Source organism: Diabrotica virgifera, chromosome 5, assembly GCF_917563875.1.
Source record: "Diabrotica virgifera virgifera chromosome 5, PGI_DIABVI_V3a".
Lineage (NCBI taxonomy): Eukaryota > Metazoa > Arthropoda > Insecta > Coleoptera > Chrysomelidae > Diabrotica > Diabrotica virgifera.
In genome coordinates, this window is record NC_065447.1 from 161,739,720 (window position 1) to 161,764,201 (window position 24,482).

Sequence of the window (24,482 nt, forward strand, 5' to 3'; positions counted from 1 at the left end):
GTTTATGTTTTTAAGATTTTTTCTGCGTTTATTTTATTGTAAGTAAACTGAAATTGTAAATTATTGTAATAACAATTGATTTGAATAAACGTATATCCAGATTTAGCCATACGGCTCACACTCCCTCTAAGGGGAAAATTGACTCATCCCAGATACCTACGGTATCAAAAGGATTGAGCTCTGGTGGGACTCTTTCCGTGTTATCGAGCCCTAGGTGACTTGGTATGCTGGAGTATCTCCCAGAAATTTTCGTACACTTTTGGCCGTCGCTAGTAGTACCTACAGCTTTCTGCATGGTCTTATAAAGATGATGTTCATTCAGACCCAGCTTTTTGATGCTTTCGAGGAAGTTCTCCGGAATGACTCCAGTAGTAGACATAATAATCGGTATTGTCTGGGGACTTTGCATTCTCCATTGTCTCCGTATTTGAATTTCCAGATTTCTGTACTTGGCGATCTTTTCAGTAAATTTACTACGAAGATTATTGTTGTTAGGTATCGCCACATCAATTAGTGTTGTTTGTCTTGTTAATTTATTAACTAGTACGAGAGGTAATTTCTGGTTGGTATAACCTGATCCTGAATGACCAGTAATGAACCCTCCGTTTCAGGGAACATCTTTCCTGATGTCAACCAATAATTCGACGCTGTTTTGTCGACATAGTCTTGGCTGACCTCATTGGAATGTCGCCCGTGCAGAGGTTTACCCATCCAGGTGCGCATTTTTTCGTCTTTAGTGAAGTGGTTTATGCGCATTTCTGGTTACCTCAGTTTGATCGGTGTTGTATCATCTACTGCGCAGATAGCGCGATGTAGAGTGGATGTCTCAGTCTGCATCTGAAAATAAGTTCTTAAGTTAGCAGTTTGTTTGTCTAATAGCTCACCTATATCCATAAGTCTAAACGTACGGCTCACACCCCCTCTAAGGGGAAAATTGACTCATCTTAGATACCTACAGTATCAAAAACGTATATTATTATTATTATTATTATACGTAGCTGTGATGCTGACTCTCAGCTATCTCGCAACCTTGTAAATTGCCTTCCTATTGGTCTCTTGCTATGAATCTCTGGCTATACGAGCTATTCTCTCGCTGTCCATTCTCGTCACATGCTGATTCCACTCTCGTCTTCTCTGTCTTACCCACCGTACTATGTCTTGTATGTTACAATGATCTCTTATTCTGTCGTTCCGTATTCTGTCTCGCAGTGTTTTCCCAGTTATTTTATCCTCTTGCTTTCTGCTGTGTCACATCTTGTTTCTATCGAGTACGTCATGATCGGTCTTACACATGATTTTTATATGCGTACTTTCCCTTCCAGCCTCATATCCTTATTTCTGCAGATGACATCCCTCAGACATCCTGACACGTAATTGGCTTTATTTGCTTGCTCTCGGACGCTCTCTTTACCATCATCTTAACTACATATTTCGACTCCCAGATTTTCGAATCTCGAGACTTGTTCAATTAGTTCGTTGTTAATTACTATTTTGCATCTTATGGGTTCCCTTGACACTACCAGGGATTTGGTCTTAGCTGTTGATCTACTGCTGTGGTTCTTCGCCACTGTATTGAAAGTTTGTGCCATTCGCTGTAGGTTATCCTCGTTATCGGAGATTAAGATTGCGTCGTCAGCATAACAGAGGATTTTTATTTGTTTTCTGCCATCTTCTATCCTTTTCATGTACTTTTAATGTTTTACATGATTTTGTTCACTACTAAATTAAAAAGTAATGGGCTCAAGCTATCCCCTTGTCTGATACCTGAGTTGATTTCTACTTCCGATGTTAGTTCATTATCGACTTTTATTCTGGTTTTGTTCTTCATATTAATGTCTTTAATTATATTATCAGTATCACCTTGTTGGTCTCATTTTTCTTCTTTAGCAATCTTAGCACATCTAATCTAACACACTCGAAGGCTTTAGTCAGATCTATAAAGCACATAAATGCAGGTTAATTATATTCCCGTGCTTTCTAAGCTATTTATATGGCTATTGGTAGGGGAGCAAAGTAAGCTAAATGTGCAGTCACTCGAGCGTTATGGGGACCTATTGGGTTGTGAAGAGTAGGTCTTAAAGTAAAGTTTTCCATTTTAGTGGGGACTTTCCATTTTTAATTTAACTTTATATTTACAACAATCGTTTTTTTTAGCGCCATCTATCCATAATTCGAAAAAATGTCTCGAATAAAATTTACTTACTTTTAGGTAAGTAATCCAAATCGCCGGAATAGGCGAACGAAATGAGAGAGGAGAAAGGCTATTACAATTTGTCATCGACACTGAACTTAGTATCATGAACACCATGTTTAAACATCACCCGCGAAGACTATCAACTTGGACTTCACCAGAGGGAAGATATAAAAATCAAATAGATTATATTCTTGTCAGCAACCGATGGAAAAGTTCGGTAGTAAACGTAAAGACAAAACCAGCGGCGGATTGCGGAACAGACCATAAACTGTTACAATCCGAATTCCGTATCAAATTTTGTAAGAAAATTGAAACAACTAGAACAATTAAATATATTCATAAAGAGCCTGGGAAATACAAAGAAACACTAAGACATAGTAACACACCAAACATTACTGGCGATCCCAATTAAACATGGGAATATACAAAGACGTGGATTATAGACGCAATAAATATTACAAACCCCAAAGAAACCCAACGGAAAGAAAAACACTGGATGACTGATGAGACACTGAACCTAGTAGAAGAACGAAGAAATATTAGAAACAACGCTGCAAATCCAACAGAATCTGAAAACAAGATAGCAGATGTAAACAGACGCATAAAATCATCAAGTAGAAGAGACAAAAATAATCACATTAAAGAAATATGCAAACAACTAGAAGCACACGCCGACCATCAAGAATCTAGAGAACTGTTTGCCAAAGTGAAATACTTAACTAAAGAGTTTAAACCACAAACGCCCGTCATTAACGATAACTTGGGAACGATCATCACCAATGCAGAGGGCATAGCAGCGACATGGAAACAATACTGTGAAATGCTGTTTCATAGTGACCATGAAGACGTGAATCCAGAAGAAATAAATGACGAAAAGGAACCACATATTTTAAAATCGGAAATAGAAACCGCAATTAAAAAATTAAAAACTAGAAAATCTCAAGGAGAAGACGGAATCACGGCGGAAGCACTTAAAGAAATGGGAGACATAGGAGTTGAAGTGATGTTCAAACTGTGTAATGAAATCTGGAACACAGGAAAATGGCCAGATGATTGGTGTAAGCTTACTTTCATACCCATTTATAAGAAAGGCTCACCAACTGATTGTAATAACTACCGCACTATAGCCCTGATCTCCCACGCAAGTAAAGTCCTTCTAACTATAATTACCGAGAGGTTAAAATCAATACTTTTACCACAGATCCCACAAGAACAATGTGGATTTGTCCCTGGAAGAGGCACACGAGAACAAATTCTTAATCTCAGACAAATTCTAGAAAAATCTAGAGAATTTAATCTAGAAACATATTTGTCGCGCCCAGGAGAGAGAAGAATGGATAGCAACCATTCGTCAAATACCATAACGTCACCACATCCTTACAAAGGATAAAGGATAGAGGAGGAAGTAAGTCTCTCGGTAGCCGCCGAAGAGACAAGACGCGCAGAGTGCGGACGAGCAGCAGTAGCAGCGCAACAAGTCGAGGAGAGGGAAGTGCTTTAGTGTAACGTACTTCTTAGTACGGCTGTGAATGTAAGCACAGCAACACTAGAGCGCTCGCTCTCGCTAGACGCGAAGACGTGGAAGCAGAGGCAAAAGCCAACCTCTTGGATGTGGTGAAACTCAGGAAGTTTGATTTCATTGAATTTTCTGAGACATTGCAAACAAGGGTTGGAAAGCAGAATAAGCAATAGCGGGCTCGACGTGAGCCCGCTACGGGATACTCTCTGTGCCTCCGATAGGAATGGGTACAGTTTAAAACACTGTACCTCGACACTGCAAGGTGTAGTTATTTAGAATACATCTTGCAGCCCCGGCCCCTAAGGTCAGAGAGTTGAGAAAATCAAGAGGATCCCGTATCTAGTTCTGTCTAGGTACGAGAACTACCGCGCTGTTGTGCAGGGAGCCAACCCTGAAGTCGATGTGGTGTCGGGCCAATCGGCTGAAAAAAAGGCTTCTTCTAAAAGTTAGGTTACCGCTCCCAACCAAAGATGACACGAGTCAGATCTCGGTCACCCCCCAAATCCAAGGCGCTTTCCCCGCCAAGATATGCAGACTCTAAAGAGTCCCTCCTGTTACAGCACCCTTAAGAGAGCAGCGATGACCACTCGAGCGACCAGGAAGATGGCAAAGACGGTTTTACGATTCAAAATCGTAGAATAAGAAAAAAGAAGAAGAAGTCAAAAGGCAAGGACTCCACGCAGAACGCCGAGACCACCGAGAACGTCACCGAAGCCACCCAGGAAGTCGAGGATTCCCAGAACATCGGGGCCACCCAGGAAGTCGAAGACATGGACGAAGACGTCCCAGGCGCCGAAGGCAGGGGCACTACCAAACGTCAGCGGTTTGAAGAGGATGCCGCCAGCGAAGACGAGCTGACAAAGGCCAACGCAGAAATCAACCGACTCAGAACCCTGATGAAAGAATTTGCAGCAAACGTTGATGCAAACAACAAAAGATACGAAGATGTGATCGCACAACAGAAGGCAGAGATCAAAGAGCTGAATACGGAGATTCGACGAATGAGCGAAAAGATGGATGCCAGATTCGACGAGTTGATAGCTCTCCAGAAACAACTCGCAAAGAAATCGGAGAAGAAAAACCCCGAAAAGACGGACAAAAAGCCACCAGTAGAGCAGCCTGCCACCAAAAAGATGACCACCGAGCAGACTCGACCACCCAGCCAGAAGGCTACCACCTCGACGAAGGAGGCGTCCACCCAACAGAGGAAAAAGAGTAAGGAAGAGTTTCCACCCCTGGTGACACACCTTCCACTAACCGACGAGGAAGACGCCGCATGGACGTCCAACCAAGAAAAAGCCATGAAACTAGCTCCCCAGGTACAGCTACCCCTCCCCGAGGAACCAGTGCCATCCACGAGCACAGATAGGGACGCGCTTGCCGCTTCCAGTCAAACTGATACAGTGTCAATGGAAACAAACCAAGACGAAGAAGACGCCGAAGAAGCCGTGTTACCTGAAAACCAGGTAACACCATACAGAAAACCGCCTGTAATTAAGTTACAGAGTGTTAGCGAGACAGGGGCTATTCTTACCATAGCCCAGGGCAAAGGCATCATCACCACAAACAAAATCTCCAGAAGTGGCAGAGAGACGCTCATCCAGGCTAAAAGCCCGGATGACTACAGAAAGATGACAAGGATAGTGGAGGAATATGCAGAAGCATACGCCGCCAAAGAGAAAAAGAGGCTACAATGGATAGCCTTTCCACTCGACGAAGAGAGGAAACCAAAATTAGTGTTACGAGGATTGCCCACGAATACCACCGAGAAGGCAATCCAAGAAGACATGGCAAACCAATATGGAATAACCTGCCACACAGCACGTAACATGTCTACGAGAGTAGGGAAAAGGAGGCCATTACCCATGTTTGTCATGACACTGGATCAGGAAGACGTGGAAAAAGCAAAGCGGGTAACGAACCTGTGCCACATGAAAGTTGTGGTAGAGGACCTACGCAAGGCAGCAGGACCGACGCAGTGCTTCAACTGCCAAGGGTACCATCACGCCCAGAACTCGTGTCACAAGGACCCGAGATGTGTGAAGTGCGGCGAAGAACACCACTCAAAGCAGTGCCAGAGAGCCAGAGAAGTCAAGGCAACGTGTGCCAACTGCAATGGGAGCCACCCAGCCAACTACAGAGGATGTCCTAGGTGCCCAACCTGGGGGAGGCCTCCACCACAGAGGTCACAACAGCGACCACCACCAAACCGAAGACAGCAGGCAACCGGGGTATCCTACGCGCAAGCCACGCAGGGAGACCAACCAGCGCAGAACAACACACCATCCAACCGACCAACCCTCCCAGACGAAGAGTACCTAGTCAGGATGGTCACAAACATCGTGACTAAGGTAGTCCAAGAGGTGATAATCAGCACCAGGCAGGCACAGAACTAATGGCAGAGAGGGGATACTTGAGGATAGGCTCCTGGAACCCGGGCGGCATAACCACAAATCAGAACATACTAGATGAACTCGCCAACAGATACGAGATGGACATCGTAGCAATTCAGGAAACAAAACTGACCAACAACTTCAACCTAAAGTTTCCTGGATACGACGTATATAGGAACGACCTCACTAGAAGATCAGGAGGAACGGCCATCCTAGTAAAGAAGGGTATTAGACACACCAGTTACACTACTCCACCACTGGTCAACATGGAAGCCACAACAATAGAAGTTAACATGAGGCAAGGCGCAATAAGGATCACATCAGCCTACGTAAGACCACAAGACCCTTTAATGGACGATGACCTAGATGCGTTCCTAAACATCGCCGAACCATCCATCATAATAGGAGACCTGAATGCAAGATCCCCCAACTGGAACGACAGAGCTACGAACAGAAACGGACGACTACTAAACAGATACATAGAAAACAACGAAGACACAATGGCAATGGGCCCAGAAGAACCTACCCACTACCCAGGAAACGCACTTCCGACACACATCGACTTAGTTGTAGCCAAAAACCTAGGACTGCAATCAGAATTAATCACGCTGGACGAAGGATTAACTGACCACCACCCCATCCTACTAGAAATCGGAACATGGGAAGAGACAAACCCGCCAAAAAGAACAAAAAAGAAAATAAAGTGGACTAACTACAAAAGGTTAGTAAGTGAAGGAATAAACATAGTGCCAGTAATAAACAATCCAGAAGAAATAGAAGGAAAAGTCCTAGAGTTCGAAAATATCATCCAAGAGGCAATTAGAAATAGCACAACAGAGGAAGATGTCGAGATATTCATGGGAAGGTTCAAAGACATACCACAAGAAACACAAGAGTTGATAAGGGAAAAAAATAGAGCAAAGAAAACAGCAAGAAGAACAAGAAACAGAGTAGATAAATCCTGGGCAAATATTTTAAATAGGGAGGTCCAAACGGCCCTAAAACTCCACCGTAGCGAAAAATGGGACAACTTCGTACAAGAGATGGAAGAACAAGACTCAAACATGAGAAATGTCTGGAAGCTCCAGAAAATGCTGAGAAGCGACAGGAAACCTATCCCCCCACTACATGGAAGATACGGCATGGTATACACCATAGAAGACAAAGCAGAGGCGATGAGGACTACACTCGAAGATGAATGCAGACTGAACTTCCACCAAGACGAAGACGACGACTTCCTGGAAGAAGTCGAAGAACAAGAAGAAGGACCAGAAGACCCAGAGGACTTCATCCCCCCAACATCACCGGAAGAAATCAATGAACATATCAAAAATAGTTCACCGAGAAAAGCGCCTGGCCTCGACGAAATAACCAACAGAGCCCTAAAATATTTGCCCAGAAAAGCTATAGTGTATTTCACAAATATTATAAACGCAATATTAAGATTCAAGACATTCCCAAACAGATGGAAAGAGGCCCGTGTCATCATGATTCCAAAACCTGGCAAGAATCACACATTCCCACAGAACTACAGGCCAATCAGCTTACTTCCAGCGATCAGCAAGATAGTGGAAAGAATCATCCTCAGCAGACTGCAAGCGGAAACAACCCGACTAAATATCATCCCAGAGGCTCAATTCGGATTTAGAGCAGAGCACTCCAGCGAACTACAAGTCCTCAGGCTAACCGAGTACATAGCAGCCGGTTTCAATGATAAGCAGTACACTGGAGCAGCGTTCCTGGATGTAAGCAAGGCATTCGACAGAGTCTGGCACAAGGGGCTCCTATTCAAAATGCGGGATTACGGGTACAGCGGAGCGATGACGAGGCTAATCTCGTCGTACTTGGGCGGCCGGAGGTTCAGGATTCGGATAGGACAAGTCCTGTCCGAACTCGGAATCCCGGAGGCTGGAGTACCACAGGGAGCGGTCCTGTCACCCCTGCTGTACACGATATACACCGCAGATGTACCTAGAACACCAGGTACCCTCATGAGCCTCTACGCCGACGATACAGCAATAGCGGCCAAGCATAGAAACGCAGATATAGCAGTGACCAACCTACAAACTGCACTAGAAGAAATTGAAGCATGGTGTATCAAATGGAAGATAGCCATAAATTCAGAGAAAACACAAGCGGTTCTATACAAGAAAGGGAGACAGCAGCCAGAGGAACAATTGAGGGTGCAGAACAGGCCCATCGAGTGGAAAAACGAAGCCAAATACCTAGGAGTCATTATGGATAAAGGATTAACCTTCCAAAAACACGTAGAAGCCACAGTCCAGAAGGCCAACATAGCAAGAGCGAATCTAAGAGGACTCACAGGCAGAAAAAGTAAACTAACACTCAAAACAAGGTTAAGATTGATAAATAGTATAATCCTACCGGTATTAACTTATGCGTCTCTCGCATGGGGACACGTATGTAATACACACAAGAAGAAGATCCAAGCAGTCCATAACAACAGCTTGAGGGAGGCCGTCAGAGTCCCAAGATATGTAGCTGAAAGATTCCTGTTCAGAGAACTCCAACAGGTGAGAGTCACAGAAACCATGACAGACAAGGCAAGGGTCAAATTCGCAGAGTTAGAACATCACCCAAATTACATACTGCGAGAGACGCTAAGATACGACGAGTTCCACCGATGGAAGCACAGACGCCCGAAACAACAAATTATAGGATAAACTAAAAGTGATAAGTGATAGTAGTGTGTTCGTAGCTCGAAACAAGTGCCGAAGATAGCGTTACCCACGAAGTCCAAGTACCACGACCACCTCCAAGGTAAGCAAATATTAGAAAATTAGAAGGGCCTTAAGCCCCCAAAAAAATTTATATAAAATAAAAAATGGCGAAAGCCCCCAAAAAAATTAAAAAAACCAAAAACACATAAAAATTAGAGCATCGAGTCATCGGGCGGGGCCCAGCAGGGCCCAACAGGGCTCAGTGGGGCTCGGCACGATGACTCGGGGCCCAAGCAAGCAATTTTTAGTACCGCGGATAAGTTATTAAGAAGATAAAGGCATAGAGCGCATCACGCTGGGCCTAGTTTTTTGCATTCGATTAGGGTACCACAGTGGAATCTTATTACCCAGGGTTCCATTGTGAAGAGCATTTGGCTACGATAGTTGTGCCTCCATCGCGCATCAGCGTGCTATGGGGGGAAAGGGATGGCCTGGGGCATTGGAGCGAGGTGGGGTGATCCCTGTATAACTCGGGTCAAAACACCTCGCCCCAATGACTTGTTACACCCGAATGTACTCCTTCGAGAGGGTGAACAAATCCCACAGGTCGGGTTAAATCAAATTGCTTGCTTGCTTGCTTGGATAGAGGAGGAGGAATCCAAATCTGCAATAAAAAATGGAGGCTCCTATTTAAGGTTTTAAAGTAATCCCCACCCCACCTCCGTGGGGGGTCGTGTTTGGTGTCATTCGATAGATTTTTCAAAAATATTGAATACGTGTATTTTTTAGTTTTTCGACCTGATGTTCATTTCGCGAAATATCGCGGGATTCGTATTTAACATTTTAAATTTACCCCCCACCCCTCTCCGTGGGAAGTCGTGTTTGGTATCATTCGATAGATTTTTGAAAAATATTGAGCACGTATTTTTTAGTTTTTCGATCTGTCATTCATTTCGCGAAATATTAGCTTTCTTGTGAAACTTTGGGACTCACCAGTTTCCTTACGCCCCGCTCAAATCGTCAGATTTTTGAAATACATATGTACACTGTTTTGCATGTACTTCACTGACTTTATCTTAGTGAGCGGCCGTAGCGCAACGGCATAATCGCTGGCCTCAAACACCAGTGCACGTGGGTTCGAGCCCTGCCAAAGACAAACAATTTTTCATTTCTAAAAATGATACGAGCCGTCTCACCGTGCCTCGGAGAGCACGTTAAGCCGTCGGTCCCCCTGGGCTAGTGTACATCGACACTTGACTAGTTACTTGAAACAGGGTTCAAGATGTAAATGGCGCCGGAACAATCCCAAAGGATCTCCCCGGCAAAAATGCCATAAGATATTATTATTATTATTATTACCTTATCTTAATCTGACGATTTCGAGTTTTTCTAAAGATAGATTATTGGTGGTCAATATATGGTAGAGATACATTTTCAGGGTACAAGGTTTCTCCCCATGTAATAATCTGACGCGCTCGAGTAACTGCAAAAATCCCCACTTGGGCTCCCCTACCATATGAATATGGCGTCTATTGTAGACCTATTTTCCTAAAACCTTGTTGTTCGCGATGGTACGGTAGTTGGTAGGGTCTTTGCTGTTCCCTCTCATGCCCATATTGCAACTATTTAATTTCCAGAACTCTCCAAAAGTTACTGGACAAGTTCAGCGTAATTCTGTGTTCGTATATTTCCAAGAAAGTCTTTAACAATGATTTTTAAATACAAGCAAGAATTCTTTTCAATTCCTGGCATGGTTCCGGTGAAATATTAATTTTTAACAAATTGACGATTTAAGATTATTCTAAAAAAATCTGTGGCTAAAGGACTTGCTTCCAAGGTAATGGCATAATTCACCATTTTCTATAAGCTTTTTTTTTATAAAAGTCCCTAATATCCATGTTTGTTAGTCCATTTCTCGGAGTATTTCTGTAGTTAGTTTTATTATTAGTCGAAGCAATAAAGCACTGAACCCCCGAAAAAAAAAGGACAAGAGGGATCTTAATAATTCTTTTTGCATTCGATTCGTGAATGTGCCAGGAAAATTTGTGAACCGGAGCCATGATATAATATTGAAAAACTGCATACAAAAAATGCATTCTTAAAGTGCATCTCAAACAGACAATAAAAAATATTCAGAACTCGTCAATTATCGGCGGAACTGAGTTCAATTTTGTTACTCGGGGGGTTTTTGGGGTCGCTGAAAACGAATATAACGTCAAAAGTGATCTCCGGAGTACCTGGTGCCCAGGTTACCTACTGTGTATCTCGTCTTGTGGAGTTTTCGGCAAGTTCATTAAAAATTAATCAAAAATCATTACACGGGGGTTTTTGAGTCGGAAGTAATTTCCGGAGTACCTGGTGCCCAGGGTACCTACTGTTTACCTCGTCTTGTGGAGTTTTCGGCAAAAATTCATTAAAAAATTAGTCAAAAATAATAATTACTCGGGGGTTTTTGGGGTCGCTAACGACGAATATGACATCGGAAGGGATCTTCGGAATACCTGGTGCCCAGGGTACCTACTTCTTATAGAGCTTTCGGCAAATTCATTAAAAAAATAGCCAAAAATAATTACTTTTGGGTCTCTAAAGACGAATATGACATCGGAAGTGCTCTACGGAGTACTTGGTACCAAGGGTACCTACTGTTTGCCTCGTTGTCTGGATTCTTTGGCAAATTCATTAAAAAATTAGTCAAAATTCATTACTCAGGGGTTTTTGGGGTCTTTGGCGACGAATATGACATCTGAAGTGATATCCGGTGTACCTGGTGCCCAGGGTTCATACTGTTTATCTCGTGACTAATGATTTTTGACTAATTTTTTAATGAATTTGCCGAATACTCCTGAAAACGAGGTAAACGGTAGGTACCCTGGGTACCAGGTACTTTGTAGATCACTTTCGATGTCATATTCGTCGTCAGCGACCCAAAAATACCCCCCGAGTAATGATTTTTGGCTAATTTTTTAATTAATTTGCCGAAAACTCCATAAAAAGTAGGTAGCCTGGGCACCAGGTATTCCGGAGATTGTTTCCGATGTCATATTGGTCGTTAGCGACCGCAAAAACCCCCAAGTAATTATTTTTCACTAATTTTTTAATAATTTTTTTGCCGAAAACTCCACAAGAGAGGTAAACAGTAGGTACCCTGGCCACCAGGTACTCCCAAAAATCACTTTCGATGCCATATTCGTCTTTAGCGGCCCCAAAAACCCCTCAAGTAATGATTTTTGACTAATTTTTAATGAATTTGCCGAAAACTTTACAAGACGAGGTAAACAGTAGGTACCCTGGGCACCAGGTACTCCAAAGATCACTTTTGACGACATATTCGTTTTCAACGACTCCAAAAACCCCTGAGTAACAAAATTGAACTCATTTTCGCCGATAATTGACGAGTTCTGAATTTTTTTTATTGTCTGTTTGAGATGCACTTTAAGAATGCATTTTTTGTACCTATGCAGTTTTTCAATATTATATCATGGCTCCAATTCACAAAGTTTCCTGGCACATTCACGAATCGAATGCAAAAAGAATTAATTATTAAGATCCGTCTTGTCTTTTTTTTCGGAGGTAAGGCCGATTTTAGTGATTTATTGCGTCTATATGACTTCCATTGGTTCGTTTTTTGTTATTTGTCTTAATTCGTTTGATGTTTTTTCTGGTGTTTTAGAGGTTCAGTTGTTATTTTCCGTTGTTTGCTTCATTTGTTTAATGTGTTATGTTCGTTAATCTTTGGTAATACTAGTCCAGGGTAATAAGCTGGAAATAGACCATGTTCGGGACACTCAAAGATCCAGGTAGCTGCCAACTTTTTTAGTTATTGTAGACCTATAGGATGATAACCTACTTGTTTCCTGCCTAGAGTTCGGAGCCGTTTTAATTATTAACAATTTAGTGCAAAAAACGCGATTTTTTCGAATTTTTGTATCTAGGGGAGAAGCTTGTACCTTGAACCGGATTTTTTCAAAGATCAATTATTTTTAAATTTTTAAATTTCAAGGAAAATTTTTTGGACTAACTTGTAGTTTAGACACCATAGTTTATTATACTAAAAAGTCATTTTATTAAAACAAAGCCAAACACATTTTTTAGAATTTTATTTAATAGAGCTAATTTGGTCCAAGGTACAAAACGGTACTGTACCTTGAACCACGTAGTCTTGTACGTTGAACCACCAGTAAACTTTTAAAAATATATACAAAAAATTGTGTTATTCAACATTGAACCTCTCAGAATCTAAGTCAAACACATGTATTCCATTTTGCCTTTCAGACAACCCAACCTGACTTGGTGGTTTAAGTTTGAGCAAAACATCTTTAATGTCAATGTCAAATTGTTGACCAATTGGGTCAGAATATTTGTTGCTGTTCAGAATTTTCTTTAGATACTACACTGTTAAACACGGACTTACTGCAGTTACTTGTGCAATATAAAAATGTGTCTTCTTTTTTCCCATTAATTTTTTACGGCCCAACGTACAAGACGTGATAGCGGTCCAAAGTACAAGACTCGTCCGAGAAGAAAACAAATGTGAATTGAACCTAATAAAACGGTTTTGTTATATTTCTCACTATGTTGTGTAACTACCTATTAGTATAGGCATAGTGAGCGGCCGTGGAGTAATGGCATAATCGCTGGCCTCAAACACCAGTGCACGTGGGTTCGAGCCCTGCCAAAGACAAACAATTTTTCATTCCTAAAAATGATACGAGCCGTCTCACCGTGCCTCGGAGAGCACGTTAAGCCGTCGGTCCCTCTGGGCTAGTGTACATCGACACTTGACTAGAGCAGCCGTATTTTTAGTGCGAGAGCCGTATTTTTAGTCGGAATGGGTGAATATATTTTTCATGTTGTTTGTCAGAGGAGTGTTGTTTTCAAGAGGAGTATGTCAACTAAAACTGTCACTATGACAGTAGTAGTTGCCAAACACGTCCAATACGTCTAAAGGTGGGAAACAATCAAAATAATGTAAATTTATAAGTCAATATCTCTAAATTTCCCAGCTCGACTAGTTTCCTTTCTTTTTATCTCACAACGTAATACGTTTTCCATCTTTTGTGTTATTTTGCCGGTTATTAGCTCGCTGATCACTGTATATACGAGTCAACGTGTTCAATTAGTTGGTTTTTTATTTTTAATTGTCTGGCATTTTGTTTTATTTATGTTGAGGTTAAGTCCCCTTTCTTCACTCGCTCTTTGTACCCTGTTCATAAGATACTGAAGTTCATCGATACTACTGGCAAGTACGACTGTATCGTCCGCATATCTGATGTTATTTGTCAATTCTCAATTGATTTTTATGCCTTCGTTTTCTTCATCCAGTGCTTTTTTAAAAAAATTTTCGGAGTAAATATTAAAAAAGACAGGGGAGAGAACACATCCCTGTCGCACATTTTTTCTGATATCAATGCTCTCTGTGGACGCATTGCCGACTTTTACCCTGGCTGTCTGATTCCAGTAGAGACTTGTCACAATTCGGATGTCCTTATCATCAATTCCTATGCTTTGTAGAATTTCAATTAGTTGGTCATGTCTCACATTGTCAAGGCTTTCGAGTAATCTACAAAGCACATGTAGACATCCTTGTTCATATCTCTACACCTCTTTACTAATACTTGCAGACAAAACACTGCCTCCCTTGTGCCCAAAGCGTTCCTAAAACCAAATTGTGACTCATTGATTTCCGCTTCACACTTGTTGTAGATTCTGTTATATATGATTTTGGTGAAGACTTTGGTGATATGATTAATTAGGCTTATCAGTCTATGTTGGTCACAAAATTTAGTGTATGGTTTTTTAGGAATGGCCACGAAGGTTGATTGTAACCAATTTTCCGGAATTCTGCCGCTGTCATATATATTATTAAAAAGAGTGGTTAGGGTTTCTAGGAATGAGTTGTCCGTTTCTCATAAGAGTTTTAGCACTTCAGCATGAATATTGTCAGGTCCTGGAGATTTGTTATTTTTGAGGGAGCATATTGCTTTTTCTACCTCTGAATTGAGAATGGAACGACTGTTTTTGGTGATTTCAATTGAGTAATTATTAGGGCGGTCTGAAGCAAAAAGGTTTTCAACATATTGATTCCATGTGTCTAGAATCTTTGTTGATTCTGAGATCAAAATTCCGTTGGTGTCAAGTATGTCCGTTGCTGAGCTGTTGTATTTTCTTTTATTTGTCAGTTCTTTTATCTTCTTGTGCATGTTGTGGTAATCGTATTTCTTTTCATATTGTTCAATTTCTTTGCATTTTTCCGACAGCACTAATATTAAATAATTTAATTTAATTAAATAATAATTATTAATACTATAGTATAGTCAAAAATCCTAATGCCAAATTTTTGAAATTTTGAAAATTACAAATATCTAGAATAACTTTAAAAGTACTGCCCGTAGGAAATAATTTTTATATTTAAATATTCGAAATACTGGTATTTTACACGAATTTTTAAAAATGTTGTTAAAATGGTACTAAAACTAGTCGTAGTAAGTGAAGGAGGATCTGAACGCCGACAAATGCACGAGTTCATAAACTAAAAAAGCAACTTAAAACTACTATCATTTTCTATATCTCGGGATCTGCTCAATGGATTTTGATCTTTATTTTTTTAATTTGTATGTCCCTACTTTTGTGAACATTACAAATATACAATTTCTCTAGACATTTATTAATTTATAAACAGTCTAATTTGTTTAAACAATTTTTTGAAAAATAATTTTTTCCAAAAATCTATTTTTTAATCGTACTATCATTGTTAATCATAGAAACAGTTAAGGTATAATTTAATAAATAAATTATCTTCAATAAATAATTATTTATTAAAAATATTTTATTTATTAAAGTGTACTTTAACTTTTTTATGGTATATAACAAACAAATCAATTCTTTAAAATGGCATCAATGAGGTTCCTTAATTATTATAAACAAATTAGCTGTAAATTAAGAAAAAGACATTGCTAACTTTGGCCCAAATTGATCTAGGCCAAACTTTTTTATTTGAAAATTCGTGTATTTGAAGATACTAGCTTTTCGAATGTATACAATTTTTTTTCGACTGACAGTATTCTTTAACTTATTCTAAATAAATCTTTACAAACCACAAAATTTCAAATATTTTGGCATTAGGATTTTGACTATATTAAATCATTTTTTAATAAATTTTGATAGTGTTACTCTTCTACATTCATTTGGCATAAGCAGAATTATATCTTCTTTATTTTCTGTCTTGTGTTATTACAAAAAAAGATCTCTGGGATAAACAAATAGAATAAGTTTTAAACTAACTAATGGATTGGTTTAAAATTTTGAAAGTTTGTTAAGTACGCCAATTAGTTCAGAGAAACAAGGAAAAAATATCCTGTTGGTGACACAACCCCCTCCAGGCAGATACCAATTTTTTTGTGTAGTATGGACATCTATAATCTATAATAATAACCTATATGTTTCCTGCAGCCAATTTTGATGATATACATAGTTATAAACAAATAAAGATCAAAAACGGTAAATTTTCGCTTTTTTCATCTATTACCAAAAATAAATAAAAAACTTCAATATGGCGTTCGCTGAATATGTCTATCCTTATTGGTTGCTTGGAAAATTGCAAAATTAATCATAAATTTCGAGTTTTTATAAATATTCATAACTTATAGGTCTGGATCCCGCGTATGAAAAAAAGTTGATTAATAGCAAGCTGAAAATTTGTTAATAGCTTAAGGGTGTCTAGTCGAATAAACTTTGATATATGGGAACACTGAAATAGGGGTAGTTTTAATTGTGGAACAGGTTAAAAATTTGGAACGGTCACAGCACGAAAACGGCACATTTATTTTGTCCGACAGAACAGACTTAAACTCTCCGAACAGAGATTAAACTCTCATGAAAAAATCAGACTGCTATTTATTACCTGTCATAATTCCTGTCATTTGACATATTCTACATGTTCCACTCATTAAAACGCCCATTTGGTGATAAATAGCAGTCTGATTTTTGCATGAGAGTTTAATCTCTGTTCGAAGAGTTTAAGTCTGTTCTGTCGGACAAAATAAATGTGCCGTTTTCGTGCTGTGACCGTTCCAAATTTTTAACCTGTTCCACAATTAAAACTACCCCTGTTCCAGTGTTCACACATATCAAAGTTTATTCGACTAGACACCCTTAAGCTATTAACAAATTTTCAGCTTGCTATTAATCAACTTTTTTTTCATACGCGGGATCCAGACCTATTATGTAAAAATTAACTTAGAATATTTTTATTATATGGAATGCTGAGACTTCTGGGGCTTAAATCATACCCTAAATTTCAAAGCAATTGGTCAAATAGTCTAAAAGTAATAATTTAATTTGTTTATCCCAAATTATTATTTTTGCAACACTATAAGTCAGAAAATGATGAACTTACAGTAATACTTTGGATAGTATATGAAAGAAGAGGATTAGTACTATTAATTTAATTAAAAAAAAATGACAAAAAATAATTCTAAATATTGTAAAATTATTTTGCAAGGACATGTGAATTAAAAAAACGGAGGGGCTAACTTCGCCCCTAATTTTCCTAGGACAATTGTTTTTCTTTCTAAATGTGTATAAAAATTCAGTCTTTCTAAATATGGAAACGTAATTTTTCTACGGGTAACGGTTAAAAAGTTATTCTAGTAAGCAAAAAATCGACATGTTTTTGCAAAATAATTTTACACTGTTTAAAATAACTTTTTGTCATTTTTTTAAATCAATTTAATAGTATGAATGTTCTTCTTTCATAAACTGTCCGAATTATTACTGTAACCTCATAATTTTCTGACTTATAGTGTTGCAAAAAAATGAATTTGGGATAAACAAATTAAATAACTTTTAAAGTATTTGACCAATTGCTTTATAATTTAAAATATAATTTAAGCACAAGAAGTCTCAGCATTCCGTGTAATACTTCCGTGTCTAACTTAATTTTTGCATAAGTTATGAATATTTATAAAATCTCAAACGTGGGGTCCGTCAGGGATGTATACTATCCCCACTGCTGTTTAACATCTACTCTGAGGAAATCTTTCAAGAAGCATTGGATGATGTTGAAGCCGGAATTAGAATTAACGGAGAATGTATCAATAACATAAGATACGCAGACGACACTGTGGTATTCGCTGACAGTTCTGAAGCCCTACAGGAGTTAATGAGCAGAATCGCAGAAGTCAGTCAGAGATACGGACTTTCACTAAACACTAAGAAAACCAAATGTATGATGATCTCTAAGAATGAACAGCAATTTGGACGAATCAGTGTGAATGGTCAACAAATAGAAAGAGTAAAAATATACACCTACCTTGGTACGAACGTCAATGAAAATGGGGACCATTCTATAGAAATCAAATGTAGGATAGAGAAAGCAAGATCTGCATTTCAAAAAATGGCAAAGTTGTTCAAATGTCATGATTTGTCGATACCCATAAAAGTCAGATTACTACGATGTTATATATTTCCTATACTGTTGTACGGAGTTGAGTCGTGGACTCTCACAGACGCCACCTGCAAGAAAATTGAGGCTTTTGAGATGTGGCTTTATCGTCGAATCCTGAAGATATCTTATACCGACCACATTACTAATAAGGGTGTTTTGCTGAGAATGAAAAAAGAAAAAGAGCTGTTAATCAAAATAAAAACAGCCAAAATCGAATACCTCGGTCACATCATGAGGAACAGTGAGAGATATGGACTGCTGCAACTGGTCTTGCAGGGAAAAGTAGAGGGAAAGCGAGGACCAGGAAGGCGAAGGATTTCCTGGCTGAAAAATCTACGAACGTGGTTCAACACAACCACTACAAATCTTTTCAGAGCAGCAGTGTGCAAAGTGCAGATTGCCATGATGGTCGCCAACATCCGAAACGGATAGGCACTACAAGAAGAAGAAGAAGATAAAATCTCAAAATTTATGACTTATTTTGTAATTTTATAAGCAACAAATAAGGATAGACATATTCAGCGAACACCATATTGAAGTTTTTGATATGATTTATGAGTTTATTATTCCCAAATTTGTTTAGAATGCTTCACTTTGTAGTAATAGACGAAAAAAGCAAAAATTTACTGTTTTTTGATTTTTATTTGTTTATAACTATGTATATCATAAAAATCGGCTGCAGGAAACATATAGGTTATTAATATAGATGTCCATACTACTCAAAAAATTTGGTTTCGGCCTGGAAGGGGATGTGTCACGAGAAAAATCTTATTTCTCTAGACTAAATACCCAACTTTGGGTGAAACAATAAAGTTTTAAGTTGGTTTTAGTAAAAGTTATTAACAAATAACGACATTCACTTATTTTGCAGTTTGCGAAGCAACACATTGACTTTTTAACTTTAAAAAATCGGCAATTTGAAGGTTTTTCAAGTCTCTAAAAAATTTACCTTTGTAATTTTATGTCAACTATTTAGCTTCTAAATGGAGTGCAAAAAATCGAAAAAATTGCGTTTTTTGCACTAAATTGTACCCGGCATTGGTCGTTAGGTTGGTTTGTACGTGTGTGTTGGCGCGTGAGATTTTGTCTCACAAATCTAACTTTTACCTTTTTGTATGAAATAAATTTTTTAAAACAGATTTAAATTTTTTTTATTAACTAATAATAAGAACATAATAATAACATAATATACATAATAATACACTAAACAGCAAAATTAACGCATCACCTTAAAAATGGGACATTTTTGATATCCGTTAAAAACTTCTTCTTCTTCTTCTTTAAGTGCCATCTCCGCGACAAGGTTGGCAATCATTATGGCTATTTTGATCTTCGAGGCGCTGCTCTGAACAGTTGCCTTGGGCTGCAACCAAACCATTTTCTCAGGTTCTTCAACCAGGAAACAAAACTTATTATCCAACAAAAGAGAATGAATTAAAAAACGGAATTTTAAGAAAGCCTGAGGCCACAATTCAATTTTAATTTCAATATTTTTTATATACTAAAGGTAGTGCATAAAGATGCAGTACATCGGCTCACATGGACTTCAAAATAATTCAAAATGTAACGGATAGACACTTAAAGATAAATAAATTAACCAAGAAGAAATCATGGATGACAGATGAGATCCTGAGACTAATGAACGAAAGAAGAAATGCCAAAAATGACCCCGACATATACAAAACAATCAATATGTCAATAAGAAGGGAAATTAGAGAAGCGAAAGAAAAAGAAGCAATAGAGGGATGCCAAGAAATTGAGATTCTACAATCAAAGTACGATAGTTACAATGTACATAGAAAAGTTAAAGAACTCACAGGTAGACTAATAAGGAGACAGAGAGGAAATCTAACTGATTCTGATGGAAACATCATCTTAGATAAACAGAGTAAAATTAGAACGTGGAAAGAATATCTAGAAAAACTATTTGAAGACCAAAGAGATAACACCTTTGAGTTAGAAGAAGAGGTAAATGATGGACCAAGAATATTACAGAAAATAGTTTATTCTGCCATAACTCAGGCTGGCTAAAGGATGGAAAAGCAGCAGGTCCCGATAATATACAAGCAGAAATACTCAAACTGATGGACAACGAATCAATGGCAATAATCACAAAAATATTCAACAACACATACAACTCTGGACACATACCAACAGAATGGCTGAAGTCTGAGTTTACTGCACTTCCAAAAAAACCAGGAGCCAAAAAGTGAGAAGAATACCATACGATAAGCCTGATGAGTCATCTCCTAAAATTGTTCCTAAAGGTTATCCATACGAGAATTTACAAGCTATGTGAAAGTCAAATTTCCCCCAACCAGTTCGGGTTCATAAATGCTGTTGGTACGAGAGAGGCTTTCTTTTCAATACAAGTCTTATTCCAGAGATGCAGAGACGTAAATTGCGACGTATACGCATGTCTGGTTGATTACGAGAAGGCGTTTGATCGAGTACAACACGCCAAGATGATGCAAATACTAAAAGAAGCAGGAATTAACAACCAAGATCTGAAAATAATTAGAAACCTTTACTGGAATCAGACTGCAAACCTCAGAGTTGTCGGTGAACTCACCAAATATGTCAAAATCATGCGTGGAGTGAGGCAAGACTGCATTTTGTCCCCCCTAATTTTTAAAATACTCTGAAAGAATATTTATCGAAGCTTTGCACGAAACTGAAAAATATATTCTACTTAACGGGTACCGGCTAAATAATATCAGGTATGCAGATGACACCATAGTATTTGCGGACAACCTAGAAGACCTACAAGTCCTCATGGACAAAATCTCCTATTGCAGTCAACAATATGGACTCAATCTAAACGTAAAGAAAACAAAGCTTATGATCGTCAGCAAGAAAAAGATAACAGAAGGCCAACTCTATATCAACCAAACCCCTATATAAAGAGTGAGGCACTACAACTACCTCGGCACCATAATAAATGAAGAATGAACCAACAACCAAGAAATAAGAGCGCTCATCGGAAAAGCTAGATCAATCTTCAACCGTATGGGGGCGTTTTTCAAGAGCCACAACCTTTCTCTTGGTATAAAAGTAAGAATACTGAGATGTTACGTCTTCTCTGACCTTTTTTTATGGTGTTGAATCATGGACCTACCTTGAACGCGGATATGTGTCGAAAATTGGAAGCATTTGAGATGTGGGTATATCGGAGAATTCTTAAAATTCCATGGACTGATCGGGTCACAAATGAGGAGGTTCTTAGAAGAATGGGGAAGAACCGAGAAGTACTAACCACCAAATCTCGAAAGTTGGAATACTTTCGACACATTATGCGAAATGAATCCAGATATGCCCTCCTACAAGACATCCGGCAAGGAAAAATATTTGAAAAGCGAGGTCCAGGAAGAAGAAGAACATCCTGATTAAACAACCTCAGAACCTGATTCAACACAACATTTGTGCAGCTTTCCACGTTGCTGCAGATAAAGTGAAGATTGCCATGGTGATCGCCAACATTCGTCACGGATAGGCACATCAAGAAGAAGAAAGGTAATATTCCACAGGGTTTTCCGAACTTTGAGGAAAAAACACAGTATGATTGTTACAACCCGGTATACAATGAAATTCGTATGTCCAGTAGCAATATTACTACATCGATTTTCTTAAAGAATAAGGTTATAACATATTAAAAATATCACTAAAATCGGATAACAATTTGAGGAAATTCGAGTGATCAAATATGTCCCATTTTAAAGGTGATGCGTTAATTTTGCTGCTCAGTGTATAAAAAGATAGATACAAAAAAATGATAAGAATTAAACCAATAATATTAATCAATATCCATATGTTCATAATTTGCGGCAACGCACATTACACAAGTATAAGAAGAATGCTGTGGACAAATTGGTCGATGACAAGAATTACAATTTTTTTTAACTCTTTTATTTTTGCGGCGAGGGCAAAATGAACAATACTGAATATCCGATGGTCCAGGTTGCGATGAGTTCGGTAATGTTATTTTGGCAATTTTTGCAATAGAATTCCGAAAGCTTAAAGGTAAGTGTGGAATTGTCAAACGATTTATAAGATGTGGCTTCATCAACGATAAAGCCAGTTCCTTTAAAAACACACGACGTTCTTCTGTTTTATTATTATTAGCTTTATACACAATGTGACTGTTGATGCCGCCAATATCTAACATTGAAAAATATATGGTAAGTGGCCATCTACACTTAACCCGTGAAACAGAATATAGGGTTTTCATTTCATCGACCACATCCACGGCGCCTTTTGTTACATTATAAAAGGATATTATTTCAGGTTTTCCTGTAGTCTCATCGATTGCACCGTCGTCATGTCGTAGAGAAGATAGCAGAAGTACATTTTTTCCCTTTTTAGGAATGTAGGATACCAGTACACTCTTCTGCGAATAAGCAAACATACTACTACGAATTGGTCTTTCCTTGATCTTAACGAATTCTAAAGGAATTTCTCCTTCGTTCGATCGTAGAGTACCTACTACAGTGGTGCGATGGTTGAGTATGAGGTTATTCACCAGAGAAATGGACGTGAAATAGTTGTTCATCGTTATGTTACGACCTGTATTAAGAACTGGGGCTATTATTCGTTTGACAACACTGATGGTACTATTATCAACACGGTATGGACCATCGGGCTGCTTTCCGGCATATATTTCTAAATTTGATGTGTAAAACGTGGTAGAATCAACTAGGGCATATATTTTGATGCCATATTTTGCAGGCTTATTTGCAATATATTTTCTAAACTTGCAGCGGCCCCTAAAGGCCTCTAACATCTCATCAACGGTTCCGTACAAGCCAATTTGGTAATTTTCCTTACATCGTTCAACGAAACCATCAAACTGTTTCCTAATGGGAGCCAGATTGTCCTGTGCCATGCGAATATTTATATCTGTATGATCGTCAAACCTCAACGCCCGCAGTAATGTATAAAATCTTCTATAAGACATTGTGCTACGAAAACACTCAGGGCCAGTACCGTCATCTGTCCAAAGCTCGGAGATATCAACATCCTGACTTTTCTTTACTCCAGTTAAATAGAGAAGGCCCAATAATGCATATATCTCATCATAATTTGTGTCTGGACAATCTCTTCCTCGACCATAGTTCTTCCTCATCAACCCCAAATAGACGTTAGTATAGTCGACAATTTCCTGAATAGAATCATCTGGGAAAAAGAGTTTCCAACATTCTAAGGGTGTCTTGGCTTCACGTGCTATACCCTTTACACCTGGAATTTTGACAACTAGATTCTGGATCTTCGTTCGGCCATACACTTTAGGAGCATGTTTAAACCACATGGTTTTCTTGTCTTTTCCACGGAATATTGGAGTATTATTGAAAAAAATCTCACCTTCAGGCGGCTGGAGCTCATCAACTGTCTCAAATTCATCTCCAACTGTCTCGCAATCAGACTGTTCGCTGTCCGTATCGTGTAATTCATGTTCACTTTCCGCGTCACTTTCTAGTTGATCACATCTTTCAATCTGGTCATTGAGATCGTCAATTTGTTCATTTTGATCTAAAATGTAGAAATAATATTAATTTTAATATAAATTTCAAACTTTTACTAGTACCTTTATTCTTCTCTTGTGCTTCCTGCAACAAGGCAAGTTTTAAAATCCTCTTTGCACTATTCATATTGCAAATTATTACAAAATAAATTTTTGTACACAGTTGCTGGCGCCGGTTGTCGCGCGATGAAAGAATATCTCACTTGAAGCGCACTGACTTAACAATCGGGTAATACTGCTGTTATAATATACTGCTGCTACGGCGTCACCGTCACTATCTGAGCGGACGAGTCTATTATATTGTCGAGGGAGGATAGGTAGAAGACTAGCAGCTGTAGGAACTACAGAGCGTATAATTTCCCAGAAAAAAAGTTGTTGGCAGTTTTATGAAACCGTGAGAGAAAATCTCATATTATGGCGACCACTGCCGGGTTAATAATAATTAAAAACGGACGCGAACTCTAGGCAGGAAACAGGTTTTATTCTTACAGGTCTACAATGACTAAATTAGTTTATTAATTACATTATTTTACACAGACAAATTTAGGTGTACCTACTCATGATAAGACTGTAAAGGCATTATTAATTTGTTTTTTGTCTTTTCAGATTATTAGTATGGATGAAGCTGTTTGTAAATGTAATTTCAAAAGTTATGCATCACCTAAAATTATATTAATTTTCATAGTTGATTTCTTAATGAACAGATTAACGGATTCCGCTTTTTTAGATTTT

At 38.6% G+C, this 24,482-nt stretch overlaps 2 protein-coding genes across 2 annotated transcripts; one reads left to right on the forward strand and one right to left on the reverse strand.

The window, feature by feature from the left end:
- The first annotated feature begins 3,936 nt into the window (after positions 1-3,936).
- Positions 3,937-10,493, forward strand: LOC126885512 (uncharacterized). Its single transcript, XM_050652093.1, has 3 exons — positions 3,937-3,940; positions 4,284-4,822; positions 10,425-10,493. The coding sequence occupies exons 1-3, from the start codon at positions 3,937-3,939 to the stop codon at positions 10,491-10,493; spliced, it is 612 nt and encodes a 203-aa protein (XP_050508050.1).
- Positions 10,494-19,367: 8,874 nt separating this feature from the next.
- LOC126885192 (uncharacterized) lies at positions 19,368-23,973 on the reverse strand. The gene is made up of 2 exons (XM_050651628.1): positions 23,814-23,973; positions 19,368-23,758 (listed from the first exon to the last, which is right to left on the reverse strand). The coding sequence occupies exons 1-2, from the start codon at positions 23,875-23,877 to the stop codon at positions 22,026-22,028; spliced, it is 1,797 nt and encodes a 598-aa protein (XP_050507585.1). The 5' UTR covers positions 23,878-23,973; the 3' UTR covers positions 19,368-22,025.
- Between the last annotated feature and the right edge of the window lie 509 nt (positions 23,974-24,482).